At 36.6% G+C, this 21878-nt stretch overlaps 1 protein-coding gene across 1 annotated transcript in view; it reads right to left on the reverse strand.

Annotated features, from left to right (window-relative positions):
• The window catches only part of LOC140154847 (trafficking kinesin-binding protein 1-like), a 114298-nt gene that overhangs the window by 82301 nt on the left and 10119 nt on the right, over positions 1-21878 (reverse strand). Inside the window, 2 exon segments of the mRNA XM_072177490.1 lie at positions 5933-6160; positions 13025-13261. Coding sequence (XP_072033591.1) covers positions 5933-6160; positions 13025-13163 — 367 coding nt within the window. The 5' untranslated portion in view covers positions 13164-13261.

A 21878-nucleotide genomic window follows, 5' to 3' on the forward strand; every position in this document is an offset into this window, starting at 1 on the left:
ATGGTATATGCCATATTGCACAGCAATCATCTTCAACATGAAGGTTTATATTCCTACTTTACCACTATTTTGAAAATACAGGTGCAGATCGAAACTTCTCCTTGCACCACAGAGATTACTGGTGACTGGGGTTTTAACACTGTAAACTTCTGCTACTGATCCAACCAATCTTTGATTTATCAAATGACCGCTATAATATTGCTTAGATGATCTGGCGCAAATGTAGATAATTATGCACCATGCTGTGAAATATACTGGTCAGTGGTCATTGACATTTACACAGCAACGTGGCCTACATATGATGTTCCTTCTAAAGAAGACAAGACAACACCTAAGGAATCCATATTATGGTACATGTACATGTGGAGTGCACATCAGGGGCATCAGGAGGGTTTTATGAGTTAGCCACCCGGGGGTGGGTGGGGGGGGGGGGTTCACTCCCATTGTTCTTTGTATTACCCACTTTGAGTTTAAGTCAAAGATATACCAATGCTGTCCACCTTCCAAAATTGGTATTTCATTGATACACAACAAATTCCACTATTCTAGTTATTTTTCCTTCAAATGTCATTATAAAGATGAAAATAGTCACCTATTATAACTGGAGAATCAGTTTACAGTTTTGCCACCAAAGACAGAGCATGAAACCTCCTATACCTGATGGCCTAAGTCCTTCAACCACTCGGGCATCTCACCCTTAATAAACCACCAAATGACCTTAATGTTTTCCCCATATAATTGCTTTCTTCATTTCATATCATTACTTTGTTAACAACTAAACTAGGAAGTCGCAGAATTTACTTCTAGATTGATAAACACTACCCCCTGGTGATTGTTGCATTGTATGTAATTAACAATAAAGAAACGGAATGGTTGGTAAATGACAATATGCAGTAGGTGAACAATCAATATACCAAGCCTACAACAATACAATTTTAACAAAATGATACTTCATTATGATATCAATAAACTACAGAATAATTGAAATTACGAAATCTTTACAGAATATTTCAAAAATTCATGCAAATTTGTTAAAAATATAAAAATTTCTTGCAGATTAATTCGTTTAGCAAAGATATCATCAAATCAAATTTGAATTTCATTCTGGTATACCAGAACGTAATTAAACACAGTGGCTTATGGAGCAGTGTAATGCACATAATCATGCATAACTCGCAAACGCAAAATCGGAATCAACTGAAATTTTGGGAAGAAACTTTTTTCGTGGATATCTACTGAAAAACGAAATACTCCGTTAACTAATAAACAAAATTCATTATGCTGTGTGCTTCATTCAATTTTAAATGTTCTTGGAACCTTTTTCACAAAAAGAATGCTATATAATAAAACCTTTATTTACATTAAATTATCAACAAAGGCCTTTTTTATTGTACCTTTCAATGCACCTTTAGAATTTCCCTCCTCAACTCAAGGCTTATTTACCACCAGCTAATTACTGTGACGTGCACCCTCCCATGGATAAATATTAGTTACAACCTGAAAGTGAAACATGAATGCTGCCCTCTACTAGCATCCATAGTTCTAGACTAGAGCTGTAAAACGGGTGTGTGAGTTAGACAATAATAACTGCGCAGAGGGTTTCGTTTTTGGCCGAGGTAAAATACCGAGGCCAAAAATTTCACACAATGACCTCAAAATAGATGGTGCAAAGTTATTATTGTCAATCATTACCATTTTGTGTACAAAATACTATCTTTTCTTTGCATTAATTGCTGACAATGTCTCGCATTTTTCAATTTAATTAGTCGTCATCCCTCATTAATAATGGAATACCCCGGGTGAATCCTGACTACATGATGTCATTGACATGAATTCCTTGGATACAGGGCATTTTTTGCATATTCCGTATTCATATTCCATATTCCGAGGCCCTTTGATTTACCCACAAGTTTGAGCATTGACTGTGGTACCATTGATTTTTGCTACAGAAATGGGGAAGAAATAAGACGATTAAACAGTGAGCATGTTTCTACAGAGCCAAATACTGTTATGGTAACGGTATGGAACCGTTAATCACTCCTGTGGAAACAGCCTCCAATGCCTTTTTGCAACGCCTTTTCAATGCCAACAGAAACCTCGTTGGACTAGGTTTTTGCCGTTGACAAAGCGGGTAGATTTTCTGTAGAAATAGACCGAAGCGGTAACATGCCGTTTATCGAGCAAAATCAGGGCAAAATGGCTGTTAATCAACAGGTAAATTAGACGGACGACGTGGCAAAAGCCTCAATAACAGCCTGGGCAACATAACAAGTCCAAACTATTATGGATGGCTCAAAGCGGAACGCAGATGCGTACAATATAATAGCACAAAGGCAGTGTGTGATGCATGCCCCAATGTGGCGCGTGTATCCCGATTCGCACATGCTACGGAAATCAGTAATAAAATAAGCTGAAATCACTGAAAGGCAGGGTGAAAGGCCAATTTGATGCTGCGAAGGATGCTCACTGAAGTGGAGCAGGACGTGTGACTGTTTGCTAAAGAAATGCAAATTTTATTATGAACTGACACCAATATTAGGCATGTTAGGTCAAATGTGCACGGTGGCCTATGTTAGGTCAGGGAGCACAGTGGCCTAGCGGAACGGGCACTGACTCATAATCGGAAGGTTGTGGGTTCGAGCCCCGGCGACGCCATCGTGTTGTGCCCTTGAGTAAGGCACTTTATCTCGATTACTCCTCTTCACCCAGGTGTTTAAATGGGTACCGGCATTCTTAAATGGTGGGAAGGTAACAGACTCGCTGTAGAGGAGGTGTACCGATCCCCCTATAGCAACATTTCATGGAGGAGTCTGGCCCAATCGCCAATGAAAGAGAGATGGGCACTCCGATCACTGTTTATAGGATCGTCTCCTTTACCTTTACCTTAGGTCAAATGATGTTATTCAGCTCAAATGGTATGAACACGCTAACAGCAAAAACCTGTCTGTGGAAACAGCAGCTTAAACGGTAAGATACCGTTATCCATTTAGCGGTAACTTAGCCTGTAGAAACACACTTTAACTGTGGATACCAGGACTGGGTTATTAAGACCCCCACATACACATTACATACCCACCCACCCCAGCACATCTGCACACAAATTAAAAAAACAATGCATATGCCTTACTTTGCTATAAGAAATGAAATCAAACTTAATACTTGAGCAAGACTTCAGGCACTTACAGTCAAGTCTTAAGTAAACTTCTTCTTCAAGTTCTAAAAGACGTAGTTCAGCATCATTATCACTTGCTCCGCTACTGAAACAAACATCTTCTTCATGAATCAATTCTGATATTGTATCCCAAAAAACTTCATCATCCTGGTCCTCCACTGCATCTTCATCCTCCTCCTCATCATTGGAAGCAGTTGACCACAAGTTTCCTCTTCGTAACATGGTATATGCCATTTGCACAGAAAATATCTTCAACAGGAAGGTATATTCCTACTTTTTAAAAGACAGGTGCTGATCAAAACTTTTCCTAGCACCAAAGAAAATACTGGCGACTCATGTTTGACATTGTTGACGTCTGCTACTGATCTAAACAATCTTTGATTCGTCACATGAACACTATGATATTGCTTAGATGATCCAACTATTATAGTGCAAATGTAGATATGTAACATGCTGTGAAATATACCATTGACATTTACAAAGCAATGTGGCCTACATATGATGTTCCTTCTATAAAAGACAAGACAACACCTATAGGGAATCCATAGTTTATGGTATGTGCATGTGGTGTGCACATCAGGCACACTTTAAGTTAATCAGGATGCATTTTATGAGTTAGTCAATTATATTATCACATCAGAGTCTTAGTTAGGAGTGGGCAAGTGCTCATCATTTTCACCAAAACTGCATGTCCAAAATTTGACAATGAAAACATAAACCAGACCTCTTCACCTTGTGGAGTCCAATCAATTCAAATAGCTATACGCTGGCGAAGTTACGTAATTAATCGGATTAATTACCATAGCAATAGGTGAAAACAATTTTGAACATATCACGCTGCACTACAAGCAGGTTACACTCATCACCTGTGTATGTCTGCAATCATAGATTGAATACAATACTGGTCTTTTCAAAGATAATAATCTTACAGGTGCAAGTAATCAGCATGATATGGTTCAATGAAGAGGTACCGTGTGAACGTATCAGTGCAGCGCGGTATATTTAAAAATATTTTCACCTATTGCTATGGTAGTTAATCCGATTATTATGTAACTTCGCCAGCGTATTGTTATGAAGGCTAGTCTGACCTTGTTTTGAGTTCACAGAACTTGCTGAAGCAATTTTTTTTTAGAATTTCGCACATGTCACAGGCAAAGGGGCTTACAGAATAAAATTCATTATGAAAAATATTTCCTGTATGCTTATTTCAATTTTAAATGTTCTTGGAACTATTTTCACAAATACTAAATAAAGCCTTTGTTTACATTAAATTATCAACAAAGGCCTTTTTATTGTACTTTTTTTCCTGCTCAACTCAATAAAAAGCCTATTTATCGCTAGCTAATTACTGTGACATGCACCCTCTGGATAATTATTACAACCTGAAGAAAAGTGACAAATGAATGCTGCCCTCTAGTGGCATCCATAGTTCTGGACTACAGCTGTAAAATGGGTGTGTGAGTACATGTAGCATTCACCTTCATTCAAGTAGAAGTTGTTACCTGATGAAGACTATGAAGACAATACAATTGAAGTTGGTACAACCTAGCCTTGTTGCCCTGCAATTGGACATTCAGTTGTCAAGTTTAAAAGTATGTTCATTTATGGAAATGTAAAAAAATAATCATTGAGGATAAGGTTTTCAAAGTTGAGAAAAACTGAAGTGGTTACTTACCTTAAATTTTGAATTATATGTAAATTGACAAACAAATCACACCCTTTCATTTTTTTCTCACTATAGACCTTTTTCCCTCTATCCCACAATGCACTATTCCAGGGGGGTATGACGTAGTTCATCAACCTCATAGATCGTGTGCATCCGATGGTCTTTGCCAGGCCGTTGCAATTATTTTGTCTTAATATGGGCATACTGATTCCATATATGCGGATTATCGTAAAGACCATCGATGTTACTAATTATGCAATTATTGAATACACGAGTGCTGCAGTTACGGAGCGATGCAGAACATCTGTGTAAGAGATTTTGTGTTCGCTTTTATTTTCAACTCCGAAAAAAAAAAAAGTGAAACGGACGCCGGTAAAATACCACCGCGTGTCCCGTCATCAGTTTTTCACCATTAGGTCTATAAAATGTATACAAAGTTAGGTTTCAATAACGGAAACTTTTTGGGTGAATACACCATGTCCATAAGGCATAGAAATGTTGTGTTTTGCCCCCGAAAGGTATCAGTGATCGTGGCGCCATTATCATCATTAGCGGGGATTCCTTTTTTGTGATGAAGGCACCAGTCGAAATGTCCGTATTCCAGACTGTAATGAACATAACTCTGTACTCCCCGGGAGATGATGTATTTTGCGACACTCATACCCCCCTGGAATAGTGCATGATGGGAAAGAGGGAAAAAGGTCTATAGCCCATTCCCAGACCTCTGTGACATATTTTTGCCTGAATGCCTCACACATATATGTGACACAATCCCATCCACTCAGCAGGCACATCTTGGCAAATGTTAAAGATTGAGTTCAGTTATCAAAATTTGAAAAGTTAAATTTGCAATGCTTAAATTATTATCAGCATACATACTTTGCTGCGAAGTTATAATATTTTGAAAAGCTCACCATGTTCTATAATTTCAAATTCAAAATTTCCAACATTGGCCTGAGTGGATCAGATCAATTCACAAATAAATAATGAGAGAGTTTTGCTCAAATAGGGTCAATAAGCTACCACCAAAAGCTGCAATTTGACAACTGAAAAAAAAAGCACAACAAAAATACAAGTGACTGAGAATTACTTACTGAAATACTTGAGTGTCTCCTCCATCATCTCTGGTGAGAGATCATATCGTCCATCATCTTCTTCCTCCTCATTCTCCCCTTCCTCCAAGACAGTGCCAAGAGATGAGCCCAGCCAATCATCGTCGGCATAGCCAGTTGCTGTGTCTGCCCGCAGCTTGTACAGTGGTATCTTCTCTTCCAAGAGACTGATTATTTCCACTTCTGCTATGTTAGAGGTATTGTGGAGGTCTGAAAATGATATACATACATGATGTCTATTAGTGAGGCATTTATTAAGGGAAATATACAAGCAGATGTGGAGTTTACACAAAGTCCTGCCACATGTCATCTAGTTTGATTCCATTTCATTCTTCCAAAAAAGAATTTGGGATTTGAACTGGGACTCCCGGGTGACTACCGTAAAAACTTGATAGTTAGCATACATGCTTACTATCAAGCGCTTTTGAAACATGCAAACATGAAGATCCCTATCCACAAAAGTGTATAAAGGGTTTTGAGCAAATCATTGATATACTTAGTTATATACGAACAAGTAAACCTGCAAATTTGTGTCTCAACCCCATTAGCTCAGTTGGTAAAGCGCAGGACTTTGGTAAAATTTCATTTTTTCAAAAGTGCTTGATAGTAAGCACATACATGTATGCTAACTATCAAGTTTTTTCGGTATTACAAACCAACTGAGCTATCAAGGAATAGAGAATTGACATCCATGGACTTTTCATCAGGGGGAGGCGCCGTATTTAGCGTTAGCTTGAGATATCTAATTATTTATTTATTTTTCACCCAAGTAAGTCGGACTGAAAATAATGAAAATAATTAATTATCCAAAGCTAATGTTGAATACGGCGCCTCTGCCTAATGTTGATCTTTCTTGTAGAACAGCAAGCAAGCAAAAGAGGTCACTGCTCCATTTTTATTTTTTATTTTTGTCACACATGTGCATAATGCATTTCTTGAGTGTCCCAGCTCCTTTAGCTGTGAAACTTGTCATATTTTAATCAGTATCGTTGCAAAATCAGCCTCTTATATATCTACATCATAACATAATTGACTTATTGGAGGAAGGATAAAAAGTATAGTGCTGCACTGCTGTGATTAAAAAAAAAAAAAATTCTACATCATGTAAATTAATGGCATTGGATGAACCCAGCCCATTCCATGATTCATCAAGTTGACATTGCATTTGCCATAATAAGTCGTTAATTTTGTAAACCATATCACACCTGCCAAATGCATCAATACTTTCATATCAAATGCAATTACTCAACCGCAACTGTCAATTAAGCTACAAGTAAAAGGATGAGCAACTATCAGAGCACATTAAATATAGACAAATTAAATCCCTACTTGTAAAATGTGCACTGTCATATAAAAGGAATATCCAGGTAAATATCTTATGATCTCAGTATAGTCACACGTGGATTATCTGACACTATCTCCAGCCATCGTCCACACATGTCTTACCACGACCTTATCCTCACCAAACTGAAATAATGCCAGTAACATTCGTAAATTTTTGGTGTAAAATAGATCTTAAAGCTATAAGTTTGTACTTTTTCTCATATTGTTATATCAATGAAATAATGATCATGACATGCAACAACAATCATGTTGGTGAAGATGAGGATAATGCAGAGAATTCGCCACCTGTTTTGGCAGCTAACTTAACTTAATCGAATCGGTTGTGGCAGCATATTACCGCTGAGATTGTTCAGGGGTAAATTGGTCGTTGATTGATAGTACAGTAGTATATTTAAATCAGCAACAGTCACAAAATTTGCTATATATACTTTGCAGAGCTGTGATAGCTTGTGGCCTGCATCTACAGGTCTTCTTCAGCCATATGGTGGCTAAGGGAAAATATAATATTATGAATTTGAAATGATGTCAGCAGTGTTGGGCAATTTCCTCCTTAATTTATTTAAAACACCTTCAGCAGGCATTTTCCAATTTGTTTTTGTCTGGAATCAATGTTTACTTGTGTAAAGGTGACTATATTGTTTAATGTGGGACTCCCATAATGTCTCTCAAAAGCAGCACACAATTCTTAATGTCAGGTCCAGATAGTCCTAAATAACAATAATATATAATCTATCTTAAGGGGACTTCTCGCTCATTTCCTGGAACTAACTTTCTCCTGTCAGTGCCATTATGATCATCCAGGTTAACAAGATTCTACAGATTTATGACTTTCCGAATAGTGGTACTTCAACTTGATAAAGTTGTTTGTGCAGAGCAAACTGCAACTTTCAATAATCTACAATACAATACTACCTCTCTAATAAACACATATGTGAACAAGCTTGTGATCATTTCAGTTCAAGTTGGCAAATAAAAAATATATAATGAGCAACTGATTTGATTAAGTAGTTGATGAAAGCATACAGACTGATTAAACTACGTAAGCTTACTTGAAATATCTACAGCTGACACAGTAGAGGCCTCCTACAACAATTATTAAAACCAATAGTCTCTGCTTTTATATTAATTATAAAACTACATCAAATTTTATTGGCATAAACTACATCAAATTTTATTGGCATATCATTCCAGATATGCATATGAAGATGCATATGGCCCTATGATTTTAGTTGTAAGTACATGCATTGTATGTATGCCTGGTATCAATACATTTTTGAGAAAATAATCCTGAGTTAACCCTAATTAATTTCACATAATTGTAAAGATATCAGTAAAAAATGCAACATCTTAACAAAATTGACTGCATTACTTTCTTTATACTGATGTGTAAAGGTATAATTATTATTATAAGTAACTAGAATAAAAAATGCTTTTTAGAAATAGGTGCATCATTCAGCTCTTAATAGAGTCGTCATTTCCACTAAATATTGACAGATTCCTTCAAATTGATCTCCAATGTTTGATGAATAAATAATTACATAAATATGAGCAAAAGAAATGTCTGCATGTAGTCGCTATTACATGTAGGTAAGCCTAGTATTCTACACATCAAAACAGCTAGATTTACAACTTGACCGATGGGTCATTAGTAGCCTTATTACACTTGAATTCAAGTCACATATAAAGTCACACTTTGCATAAATTAATGTTTCCTGCATGAAATGGAAGGATTAATCCAAATATCATGATGGCGATAAATTCTAAGTTTTACTTGTAGCCAGATGGATCAAGTTTGTAGATTAAGTACTTAAATGTTAAATGAGTGAATGTTCTTAGTCATCCAGTAGTTTCAAACAGAGTTTTGGAATTAAATCTAATACTGGAACTTACTTTTTGCAACTATTGCGACGTTGCGTCTGGAACCACCAGACTTCATCAGGCAACTGACCCGTTGGACTGGTCACGTTGGACTGGTCCGTAGTGAGCTCGACGGGTTCTTCGAACACATCAATAGCGTGGATGACAACATAAAATTCACCCAAGAACTGTGCAAAGACAATACCCTTGCATTTCTCGACTGCTTGATTTCTGTTCAAAGCGATGGTACCCTGACATCTAAGGTGTATAGGAAACCCACACATACTGACCATTACCTTCAGTTTGGTTCCCACCATCCACTCGTACACAAGTTGGGAGTAATTCGAACCCTCCAATATAGAGCTGATACCATCATAAGTGACTCTGAACAAGTTCCCGAGGAAAAGGACCACATCAAAACAGCCCTTAATAACTGTGGTTATCCGGACTGGGCCTTTCTCAAAGCCACCAAGAGTAAAGAGCCAAAGACCGGAGGCGCGAGTGGTCAAACCAACAGAGCCCGCGTAACTATACCATATATTTCGGGAATCTCGGAACGCGTGAAGAACCTCTTCAAATCCTTTGGAATTTCAACATCCTTCAAACCAGTTAACACGCTTCGCGGGAAACTTGTGAATGTGAAGGACAAGCAACCGAAGGACAAACGCTCAAACTTAGTGTATGGGGTTGTGTGCGGTGATACCGATTGCTCTGCGGCTTATGTTGGAGAAACCAAACAGGCGTTAAAAACCCGCATTGGTCAACATAGGAGACCAAGTTCCAACGAAGCGCAAAACTCTGCTGTTTACCTCCATTTAAAGGACACTGGACACTCAATTAAGAACGAGGAAGTCGTTATTCTTGATAAGGAGGAACAATGGCATAGGAGAGGCATAAAAGAAGCCATTTGGGAACGCATTGAGCAACCGTCACTGAACAAGAAAGGGGACTCGCTTCAATTTATCTCATGCATGGGACCGGGCCATCGGGTCGATACCTAGCCGTCTATCACGTGACCAGTCCAACGGGTCAGTTGCCTGATGAAGTCTGGTGGTTCCAGACGCAACGTCGCAATAGTTGCAAAAAGTAAGTTCCAGTATTAGATTTAATTCCAAAACTCTACTTAAATGTTAATGTGCTAGCTTTTGAAACAACAGAATATTGCTCTATTCAGATATCTATGGCTAATATGAGTATCAACCACAGACTATTACAGACCATGTATCCCCATGTATCAACAGTCCAAGTCCCCGTGCATTGTATGCTGTGAATTCTCGCATATTCACGAGGGCCAATTGTTCAATTGTGCAGTATCTAAAAATCACACCAGCGTTGCAGGCCTTCACGTATATATGCAATAGTGTTGCGTGCCATCGCGTAGACCATAGAAATATGTGGTAAGTGCGTAGCAGTTTTGCCTGTCGCATTTCATGGAGCAATCGTCCTTCGTTATCGGGTGATGCCGAGACGTTGACTGCTTGTATGTGGTCTGTTATCTTTTTCGTCCATGGTATCAACCATTTGCTAAATAGACAAAAGACACATGCTTTTGAGTAGCAGTAATGCTGGAGCTGCAATGTGATCTTAGACTGTCCTGGAAAATTATTCTTTAAGCTTAAAAGCAACTTCTGATTGACACATCTTATTTTCAAACTCCAGTTCTGTAGGCATCTGATAACTGAGTACACATTAAAACTGCAAATCTTGCCCATTTATACAGAGACAAGGCAACTTCAATTGCAACATCAAATCATTGCAACTAAGGATAAGCATAAATTTTTTTTGTGGCAAATTTACACCAAGCAGAGAACAGTAGTCAACTTCAACAAAAATAAATTACACTTTTACACCCTCACTTAATGCTTCGACAACCATTCGACTTCTAATTGGATGTTTGTTTACACTACAAAATCACAATTTGAAGTCAAATTTTAATTAGAAAAACCAACTCTGGTCATTATTAGAAGTTGAGTTCAAAACATGACGACCCTGCTTACACACAAATGAAGTCAAGTTCAAATTTGACTGAAGTCAACTTGAGGCTCTGCGTAAACAGGTTATACATACTAGCCTTTACAAAACTCATGCATAGATTTGATAATTATTTATTTGATTTGCATGCTCGTACCATGGTGAACATTAACCAAATGATCAGAATTCTGAATGTTTACAAAATATTGACTGCTTATATTTGTAAGATACCGACTCATGAATTAGAGCGATTCGCCCTTTAATTTAATGTTGTATTTGTACTGTCACTCTTGTAATCAGATATTTACTTGTATAATATTGCATCTCAAGCAGCAGGATTGATAAGACTTAAACTTATCATCTCTATCTCATCTTGTTATCATTTCCTCATGTGTTGGAAAACTTTCAGTTACATTGAGTGAGAAACAGACTGGTAGGCGATCAAATGCAGAGGGGAAATTATGATATATACAAAAACTACCAATTATTATCTTAAGATCGGTCACTTGTATATGAATGTTTATGTTGCTCCAGAATTCAGTACCAGCAACCAGATGTACATATATAGGTATTATATGGATTCATAAACCGGAGCAGCCATATATTTCAGAGACACTTGTGAGCAGTGACTGGTTACACTCAGAAAAGCAACTGAATGAACAAAGTGTGACAAATGAATGCGTTCCTAACCATGGCAACCCACCAACAGCAGGTTATGGGAAATACATAGGAATACATATGAAATAGCAAATTGTGTTCATTCAATTGAATTTGTGACTGTGAAGTATGATACAGCTTTAAGGAAAATTTTCATTGAAACAAAACCAAATAATTTACTCACTATTGACGATTAATGATGGATGATCCTTACTTCCGGTTGGACGTATCCCGACTGTAGAGGGTGTATTTACAGCCAGGAGAGGATCATACATGTGACTTCGGTAATGGGCCCCTTGTCAATAGTGAGTAAATTATTTGGTTTTGTTTCAATGAAAATTTTCCTTAATGTATATCTACAAACCTGATGAATCTATTCAGTGATATGAAACAGCTATTAAGCACAGACACATGATTGTATTGTAGCCTGCTGTTACCTGTGATTGTCCCAGCCTCCTGCCTTCTCTCCTTCACATCAACAGCTCCTTCAGTAGAATACACCTGTCAATTTAAACCTATGCCTGCTATTACCCGTGATTGTCTCACCCTGTTTTCTTCTCTCCTTCACCTCATAATTTCCGATTAGTGGAATAAACCTGTTATTAACCTATAAAGTAGCCTGCTATTACCTGTGATTGCCCCCGCTTGTTTTCTTCTCTCCTTCACCTCATATTTCCTATTAGTAGAATAAACCTGTTATTAACCTATAAAGTAGCCTGCTATTACCTGTGATTGCCCCAGCCTTCTGTCTTCTTCTCTCCTTCACCTCATTGTCTCCACTAGTAGAATAATCCTGCTATAAACCTGTAATCTGTCATCTGCATCACATACTGGCGCATCTCGAAAGGCTACATTTTGTGATTTTATTACTGTTGTATTTCATCTCATTGTTTTATATTTCAGCACGCCTCTTTCTTAAGAATGGGATTGTAATTTAGGGATTCAATCATGTTTCACCGTTGTTCATCACCGATTAACAACAACGCGTCCACATCTTCTACATGGTTTACTTCGCCAGGACAGTTTAGCTGCCTGACCAAAGTAAACCACGCAGACGCAGGCTTCTGTACAAAGATATAGGAAGAGTTGTGGAAATTGTGATCATACCACAAAATTAACATAAAAAGTTAATTTTACAGTGCATCTCATCACAATTAGATGCCAATAATAAAAAAAATCACACCAGGCAGCCTTTTGAGATATGACAGTATGTGATGCAGACAACGAATTGCTGCCTGCTATTACCTGTGATAGTCCCAGCCTCCTGTTTTCTTCTCTCCTTCACCTCATCATCTCCATTAGTAGAATACACTTGTTCCTGCCTGGTTACCTTTGGGATGTCTAAAGATGCAGGGCTAGCCAGCTTGGTGGTTGCACACAGCATAGGAAAGCTGTTGCCTGGTGCTTGCTTGGATGTTAGTTAATGGAAATCAAATTGAGCTTCACCGTAGTAGCATGATGTCCATGATTCACTGGTCTAACCTGTGTAAGACAAATTACAAGTGAAACAGTACTAATTTTAGTGGTGTTGAATATTTAATTCTACCTAATCCATAGAAAGAGTTATGAAACTTCATGAGTCCAAATTCCATAACAAATTGCAATTATGTGTAACAGGAACCCATGAGTAAAGAGAACTCAAAGTTGTGACTTTGTTGTGGCGGATTTTATGCTCTTTTGTTGTGTCCATACATGGTCACAGTGACATTGTTGGAAGTACCGCAATATTATCTTACTGTGCAAATGCTAAGCAATTCATATGTTACACTCTCAGTACATTGAGTTAAATAGAGATGGAAAAACAATGATGCCATAAGGTGATGCCATTTAGGTCTTGTCCTTCAGAGGACCTATGGGTCTTGTCCTTTGAACAGCTTAAAAAGAAGGCAAAGTTGTTTTCTCCAGTGCGGTTTTGAGCCTCGTACCCCTCGGGTGCTACTTTTATTTATGAAATCCTGTTTTCCCTTTTCTCACTTTTCTACAAAGTTTCTGATTCCGTGAAATCACAGAAAACTTACGGCTTTAGATTAAAGGCACCTCTTTGGATTCTACTCAAAACCCTAGAAGTGTGTGATTCATATTTTTTATGTTTTCAAAGATGCCAATAACTGGTTGAATCAGAATTCTTTATTCTGCTTGATGTACTCTAAGAAGCTGTCAAAGGTGTCGTTGATCTGAGCATGACCTTAAGGGGATAAAAAGGCAACTTCTTGAAATGATATGTACTTTGGGAGGGAAAATTGATCCATGTTCTTTGGGTTTTACAAACATCCATTTGCATTTTAATGCATTGATTTTAAAATTACATGCATTCTGTTTTTAGGTTTAGCCACTTTGAAAGTGACTCCTTTACTCTATCCCTGCCAGAGTTATTCTTTGGCTATTCCTGCCAGAGGTTCTATTATGTTTTGTTTCTGCTGTTTTTGCATACCGAGGGAGTTTTTTGGTTCTTCATCAGTCTTGGACTATAATAATTCATTTAAGGGGGTACTACACCCCTGTGGTGAATTTGTGACTATTTGTGCATTTTTCTCAAAAAATAATTACACACTGGTAAAAAAAGTTATGTATATTATTGGGGCAAGGAATCCAATTACTACACTGAAATTTCAGTTACTCAAGACTAGCGGTTCATCAGTATGTATGATAGGAAATGAGGTACATCCTAGTTGTACCTTATTTCTTATCATAAGTAACGAACCGCTTGTCTTGGGTCACTGAAATTCCAGTGTAGTAATTGGATTCCTTGCCCCTATAATATACATAACTTTAGTTACCACTGTGTTATTAGTTTTTGAGAAAAATTCAAAAATGGACACACATTTATCGAGGGGTGTAGTACCCCCTTAAATGTTTTAAATAATCTATTGCACAAATATAGTTCTATGTGCTAGTAAAAATTACAATCTATATTAAAGAGGACTATCAGCAAATGTTTCGAGTATTTTTAGTTCTGATTACATCATTGGCAAAATTACACATACACCTATTTATTGTACTGATCATTAGTAAACACTAATCTAGAAATCATGCATTATGTAAACTGTATGTCTGATTTGACTCAAACAAAAGGAATCCACTGTGCATTGTACAATAAATCTGTCTAGACATAAGGCCCATAAAAGTCAATTCCGAGTTTATCGTCACTTTTTTTTTTCCAGGTTGGTGAGGTGACTTTTTCATTTTTCATTATTTCATCAGATGTTTGCAAAATGGAAATAAATGCGACGAAGAAATTTTCACGAAAAGGTAGGGACTAGAAAGTTAGAAAAGAGCCTGGTTTGCTTCCATGAATTTATATATTTTACAAACAAAAATATATGTTTCCAATTGCTAAAACTGGTGAAAACACTGACTTTGAAAATAATGAATTATTTTGGCATTTTTGAAAATTTGACACAGGTACTTTTGGTTTCCAAAAAGTGATGCGGGCAGGGGACGGTAAACTCGGAATCGACTTTCACGTGCCTAATGCATTTTCTTAATTTGAAACATTGCCTTTCCACAACCTTAAAAAATCCATAAAACTACTAGTATATCAATGATATGAGTAATACATGTATACATAGGTATATAAAATACATGTATGAGACAGGTAGGGGTTTATCACAAACAGATGGCACCATTTTTTTCAGATTAAAATTTAGCTGGGTGCGCATTTTAGAAAGGCGTGAGTAAAATAGGAAATTTAGACCCTGATTTAGACAAGGGCACAAGGGATTTGGAACGAGCTCTGTACATTATAATGTGTAGTACATTACGAACATACATACATGTAATTATTCCGAGTCACAAATGAGGCATAACTCTAAACTATGTGCATCTTTAATGCACACACCCGCACACCTGTGATCCTGTGCAAGCAATAAGCCCTTTCGCAATTTCGGAAAACGATGACTGCACATCATCTGCACATCAACATCCGGGTCTGTTTGAGAGATAAACACGTTGAGGCTACTGTACATTTTCAATTGAGTGAACTTTGACGTTTGCATAAAAACGTTTTGTACTGGAATTTCGCTGACAGTTTGGTCTTCATTCCTTCACAATATTTGTATTTCACAGGAAATACTAACACAGGAATGAATAAAAAATGTTTTACAAAATTATGTTTTTGAAGGAAGTGCAAAGTTTGCCACCATTGCAAATGCACTACAGCCTCCTCGTGTTTATCTCCAATTCTATTGGCAAATATTACCCATGACGCATCATGATTCTGGAATTGCAAAAGGGCTCATTAATGTGAATACATGTACATGTATATTGTCTTCAGGAAACAATGTTTATTTTAAATTGATCTACCAAGGACCTGGTACATGTAGATTGTGTGTAATATGTATAGCAGAGTATGATACAGAGAACAAAATATGCCTACCAATATTTTTATCTGTACAGTGTGTCGAGGCTTGTGGATCAATGTCTACATGTAGGCGTTGTGCCTGTGCATAGCGCACTATAAATCACTGCGCTTTTTTATTTTTCCTGCACAAATTAACAGATGTATCTCTAAAATATGCGTATACACCCCCCATTATAATTTGTCGGCTGTGAAGCTGGCAACCACAAAATTTCTCCATGCACAGCGATCTTTGGCAAGTGCAGGTATCTGTTATGCTTTCAGAATGCCTTCATCATAACCAAGTACATGTTGAATGCAGGTTACATAAGAGGTCCGTAGATGTCCCGGTCTTCTTTTGTCTTGAGTTGGAACGTACAATTATCTCCTAGCAGGCAAATTTAATTTCTTTAAAATGAGAAAATATGGAGCCTAAACAAGAACATTTACTATCACTTACTGTACATCAGGCCATACATCATCTCCTCTAGAGACCAAAATGACTCGCATGATTTCATGTAACAATGCATCAGATGGAGTGCAGTGTATCCAAACCCGTACAGTTCCATCCTATGTCTGAGTGCATTTTGAAAACATCTCCTTGCTATGAACCATTTAAAGGTACATTCAAGTGCTCTGTATAACCATGGGTTTTATAAAACTGGAATCAAATCCTACATTGTCACAGACAAACAACACACAGTGAGCTTTTGTTTCAAAACTTTTTGAGACTCTCATATGTAGGCCTATTTGCTTCGAAATCAAAAAGGCCTACGTGTGAATCTGGAATCTTTTCTGTATCACTCATTGGACCAATGCAAACATTTGATTGATACAGAATTTTAAATCTGATAAAAAAATTTATTGTCACAAAGTTCGTATGTATCTTTTCAATTTTAATAGTAAGTGTAATATTTAATAGCTTTTCAAGATAAGAGCACATGAAACAATGATACTATAGTGCAGGCTTCCTCAAATAGATTTGTTGAAGTGCCACATGAAATAAAAGAAAACTGCAAAGCGCCACACAATGACTTTAGCACCGCAGGGGGAGTCAGAAGAGAGGGAGGGGTGCCCCTCCTCTGAAGCTATCGATTAAAAAAATTTGAGGTGCACATGATGCCATTTGGTGCAACATTTTGTCCTATTTTAGTCGTCGGTAGAGGAAATATTTTGAGGGCAGAATGGCAGTCAGGAAGGGCATATTATTAGGCCGTTGGTTAATTTTACCTCTATAAAATGTCAATAAAATACATCATCGATATCTCCAATTTGTGTGCATTATAGTATTTATTTATTTGCTAAATCATAAATAAAAGAAAGTCACTTGAAGCAATCATTATCTCAGGCCGAAAAGTTTATACTTGTGGAGGCGCCAAGCCACCATACTGGAGACGCACAAAGTCACGTTAGATCTCATTTCGTACGAGATTTCTTGGTATGGGTCACTTCTATTGCTCAATTAGGCATACCCCTACGGGGAATTCCCCATGTAAACAAACTTACAACAGAGAATTCCCCATGTAAACAAACAAGATGGCAGCCCGCAGAGGCGCAGTTTATCGTGTTGTGTCATGCTTACCATTGGTGCCATAATTTCAGCTATTCTAACATTTACAATTCAAAATGACTGAAATAGATTTAATGTTGAAATGTAGATTATTGGAGATATTCCTGCTGGATGAAGTTTGATCAAGGGGTTAGATTTGATTTGACTAATATTTTGATCGTATGAATGCATTTAAAACAACAATTTATTAAAATGTTGAATTTTGTCACAAAATACAGGACCTAAGCCTTGACTTTTGCAAGAGTATAGTAACTTTTAGTATGCAAGTTTATTAAAAAAATTGAGTAAATCATGTAAAAATCTAAAACTATGACAGCATCCTCCTCAGCTAATGTAATGATATGCCTTTAATATTCCCTGCAAAATCATTGTTTTATGATTGTATCATTTGCTGAGGACACCCTCAATATTTTTTTTAATTCAGTTTTTTACATGATTGTAATGTACTTTAGTAAACTAAGACACCTTGCAAAAAAGGTGCTGTAGTTTCGTCAAAATCCGAGATTTTGAATAAACCGTCTGAACAAGTTGTGATGTTCATCTTACTCAGTACATGTACGTACATCATGCTTCCCGTTAGTGTGCGTCATTGCGTCCAGACACATATTTTACAAATTTGGACACAAGTTTCAGATGGCTGATCAAGTATTTTGCGTCCATGTCACATGCATGTGGATGCAGACAAAACTTCGAAATTAATCATTAATTGATGATAAAAATAAGAAATTTCTATTCTTTTATATTTTTAAGATAATAAAAGCCCCAAAATTTTGACCCACCTGCTAAGAATTGAAGTAAATTCTGCAATATTTGTACATGTAAATGCAACGTCAGGAAATCGTTCACTTTTTACATGCTTTCCGTAATGATCGCTGTTTGATGGGGAAGCCCTAATTGATGAAATTGACACTTTGTTTACAAGCATGCTGGACTGACGATGTGCGGTTAATGTTTATTTTTATATCACATCCTGACAATATTCAGCTTCTAATGTTTTATGGTTATTTTCTCATAAATAATCTATGTTTCCATTATTAGTATTATTGTTACGATGAATAATAGCAATTTTAAAGACAAAATCCAAATGTTAAACTTTTTTGTATTATTTGTGGCAGTGCGTGTTTAGCTTAGCATCAACAACACGTTAATTAAAGAAATGCGGAAGAACAAGTTCGAAAATTTGCTAAAGAGCAGGAAGCCTGACGAACATGGTGTGCGGGACGGTCATACACAAACATCAAAGGACCGTACCGTAGTACAGCCGACGGAGAAATATTAGCATGCATTGGCACTAGTACTGGTAGTAAATTCCGATTTTCTTTGCTTTACCTACATTGTAAGTTGTTTAGCTCAAAATTAAAAGGGGACATATCTGACAGTAAAAGCTAATGTTTTATGGAAAAGAAATACTATTACTAATACATACTGCATACATGTACGCCAATATTTTCACGGGAATATATTTTCACAGTTTCATGTATCATTGACAATTTCCCAGATTCGCGGTTGTGGATATCTCCTAAATAGAATAACAGTAAAATGCTTAATTATCATGTTTTTCGCGGAGTTTTATTTTCCAGATGCCTCTTGATCAGCAAAATCTGCGAAAATAAAACCAAAGCGAAAATTTTAGCATACAGTATCTATTTCTGTGGAAATGTTAAAATATGGCTATAAGTCAAATCATAGACATAAGAGAGTACATTTATTTAAAGAGGGAACAAAACAAATTAATTGCTTTAATAGAGATAGGTCAAGGGAAATTCAAGAAACATTTAGCAGTTAAATTAATTAATATGATCATCCAGATCTTCCACCCAACCAACAAATAATTACATGTTGACAAGCACTTGGTATATAACTAATGCAGGAGGATTCATTACAGATGGCAGGCTAAAGCTCTTCATACCAGTGGAATCCTATGCGACTTCAACAGACTACAAATGTAATATTAACCTGTCACATAGCACACATACGTGTCGGGTTGTAGCTAGAGATTTTTTAGTGCCGGGTGGTATTTAAGGGAATTTATTGTGACATTGTAAATTTTATTGAAAATTGCCTAAATTTTGCCAAATTCTATGTGATTTTGAAATTTTTGACACTTGAGTGCTGGGTGCTAGAGCTTAAATTGGTTAACAGTGCCCGCAGGGCTCTGCCGCACGCCACCGCCTGCCGTAGCTACATCCCTGCATACGTGTAGGCTATAGCACTTTATTTTCACTAGATACATGTACATTTCAGACTGGTGCAGCTACAATGCTGGCCATAAGTGTTGGGACGGTTTGATAGGGTAATGTAAATAAGCCCCCCACTCCCCCGATCAATGTTGAATCCGACTTTTTTTGGTCACACGAGCCTTGTGGCACCCAACATTGATTGGTGGGGAAGGGGAGGGTTGGGGTGTTAGGAAAGTGTTTAGGCTTGACACCAAAGAAACCTCCACTTTATCACGTTAATAATAACGGAAATAAGGTCATACTATAGTGTACGTTTTCCATAAGTGTCCCAACACATTTTGGCCATGGTTGTATTTGAAAAAAAGAAAAAAAATCATCTAATTTCAGTTTTTTGCTTATAACTCAAAAAGTAAATATGATATTGACACCAAATTTGGAGCAGTTAGAGATCTTATCATGTGGCTTTACCAAAAAATTTTGGATGGCTACATTTGAAATTTAGGGACTGGTCACTTAAAATGTCTTAAAACGATATTTTGGCCCTGTCTAAGTTCACTATTCGTCACTTTAACTGTCAAAAACTTGGGTTTTAAAATGGAAAATTATTGTTTCCACCAATTAAAATGTTACATTACAGCTATAGAAGAAAATAAAAGTTATCACAACATCTCGTGATCAAAAAACAAATAAAGGAATCGAACCCATGCACACTTGTTTTCCCAATTTACCGCAGTCTACCACAAATGAAGCAACAAAATCCAGAAAAAAAAAAAGAAGAACGGACATCGGCAACAATTAATAGAACGACGAATATAATGTGATGAAGGATATTGTAAAATAATAACAAAAAAAAAAGAAAAAGATATATAAATAAATTCAGGGGCTCGAACCCGTGTCCACTGTGCCTGTGGCAGATGCATTATCCATTGCACCACAGAGCTGTATTACTTTAACAGGCTTAAACTGTAATATAATGCTATTCAAGATGCATGTATATAAATATCGCTCTACGGACGATAAACAGTCAAACAAATCACACTTTTACGGCATTTGTTTCATTAACTGAATATTTATCATATAGCAGGTGTTGGCTGACATTTGTGCTCCACATATATTTCAGTTTTGGGCGGGGTAAAATGATTTTGGGACAAAAGCGAGCGATATACACGTTTGTAAAAAGAAAAAGAAAGTAATATTATATTAAAATTCTTTACTCTTTAAAGACGTGTATACCGTCCGATTTTGTCCCGTAGTCATTTATCCCGGACAAAAACTGAACTAAATGTGGAGCACAATGTCAGCCAACACCTGCTATATGATAAATATTCAGTTAATGAAACAAATGACGGAAAAATGTATTTTTTTAGAATGTATATCATGTGTAGAGCGTATATTTATATACATGCATGTTGAATAGCATTATATTATAGTTTAAGCCTGTTGAAGTTACACAGCTCTGTGGCGCAATGGATACTGCATCTGCCACAGGCGCAGTGGACACGGGTTCGATCCCCTGAATTTATTTAGATTTCTTTTTCTTTTCTTTTTTGTTATTATTTTACAATATCTTTCATCATATTATATTTGTTGTTCTATTAATTTTTGCCAATGTCCGTCCTTCTTTTTTTCTGTATGTTTTTTCTATATTTTACTTTCTATACTTACTATAAGTTTCTTTGAAAGCGCTTTAATAAATTTCAGTCATAAAATGTAATTTAAGCCTACTCCTGCCGACTATGATTATATTTACACGATATACTCGTTGCAAATACCACATACGTTTTTGATGCAAGCGATGAAAATGATTAAAGTTTTGTTTTTTTTTCTTCTAAAATTAGCTTTTTTTAATTTTAAGTATTTTTTCCCAAAATCACTCTTTTAAAAGACTTCAATCAATTCCTGTCAACAAATATCATGTATTTTTTTTTTTTAATTCACTACTATTTCAAAATAAAAATTCTTTTTACGCAAAATACGAAGTTTGCATAGGCTAATAATGTTCAGAACGCACTG

Source organism: Amphiura filiformis, chromosome 6 (genome assembly GCF_039555335.1).
Source record: "Amphiura filiformis chromosome 6, Afil_fr2py, whole genome shotgun sequence".
Classification (NCBI taxonomy): Eukaryota; Metazoa; Echinodermata; class Ophiuroidea; order Amphilepidida; family Amphiuridae; genus Amphiura; species Amphiura filiformis.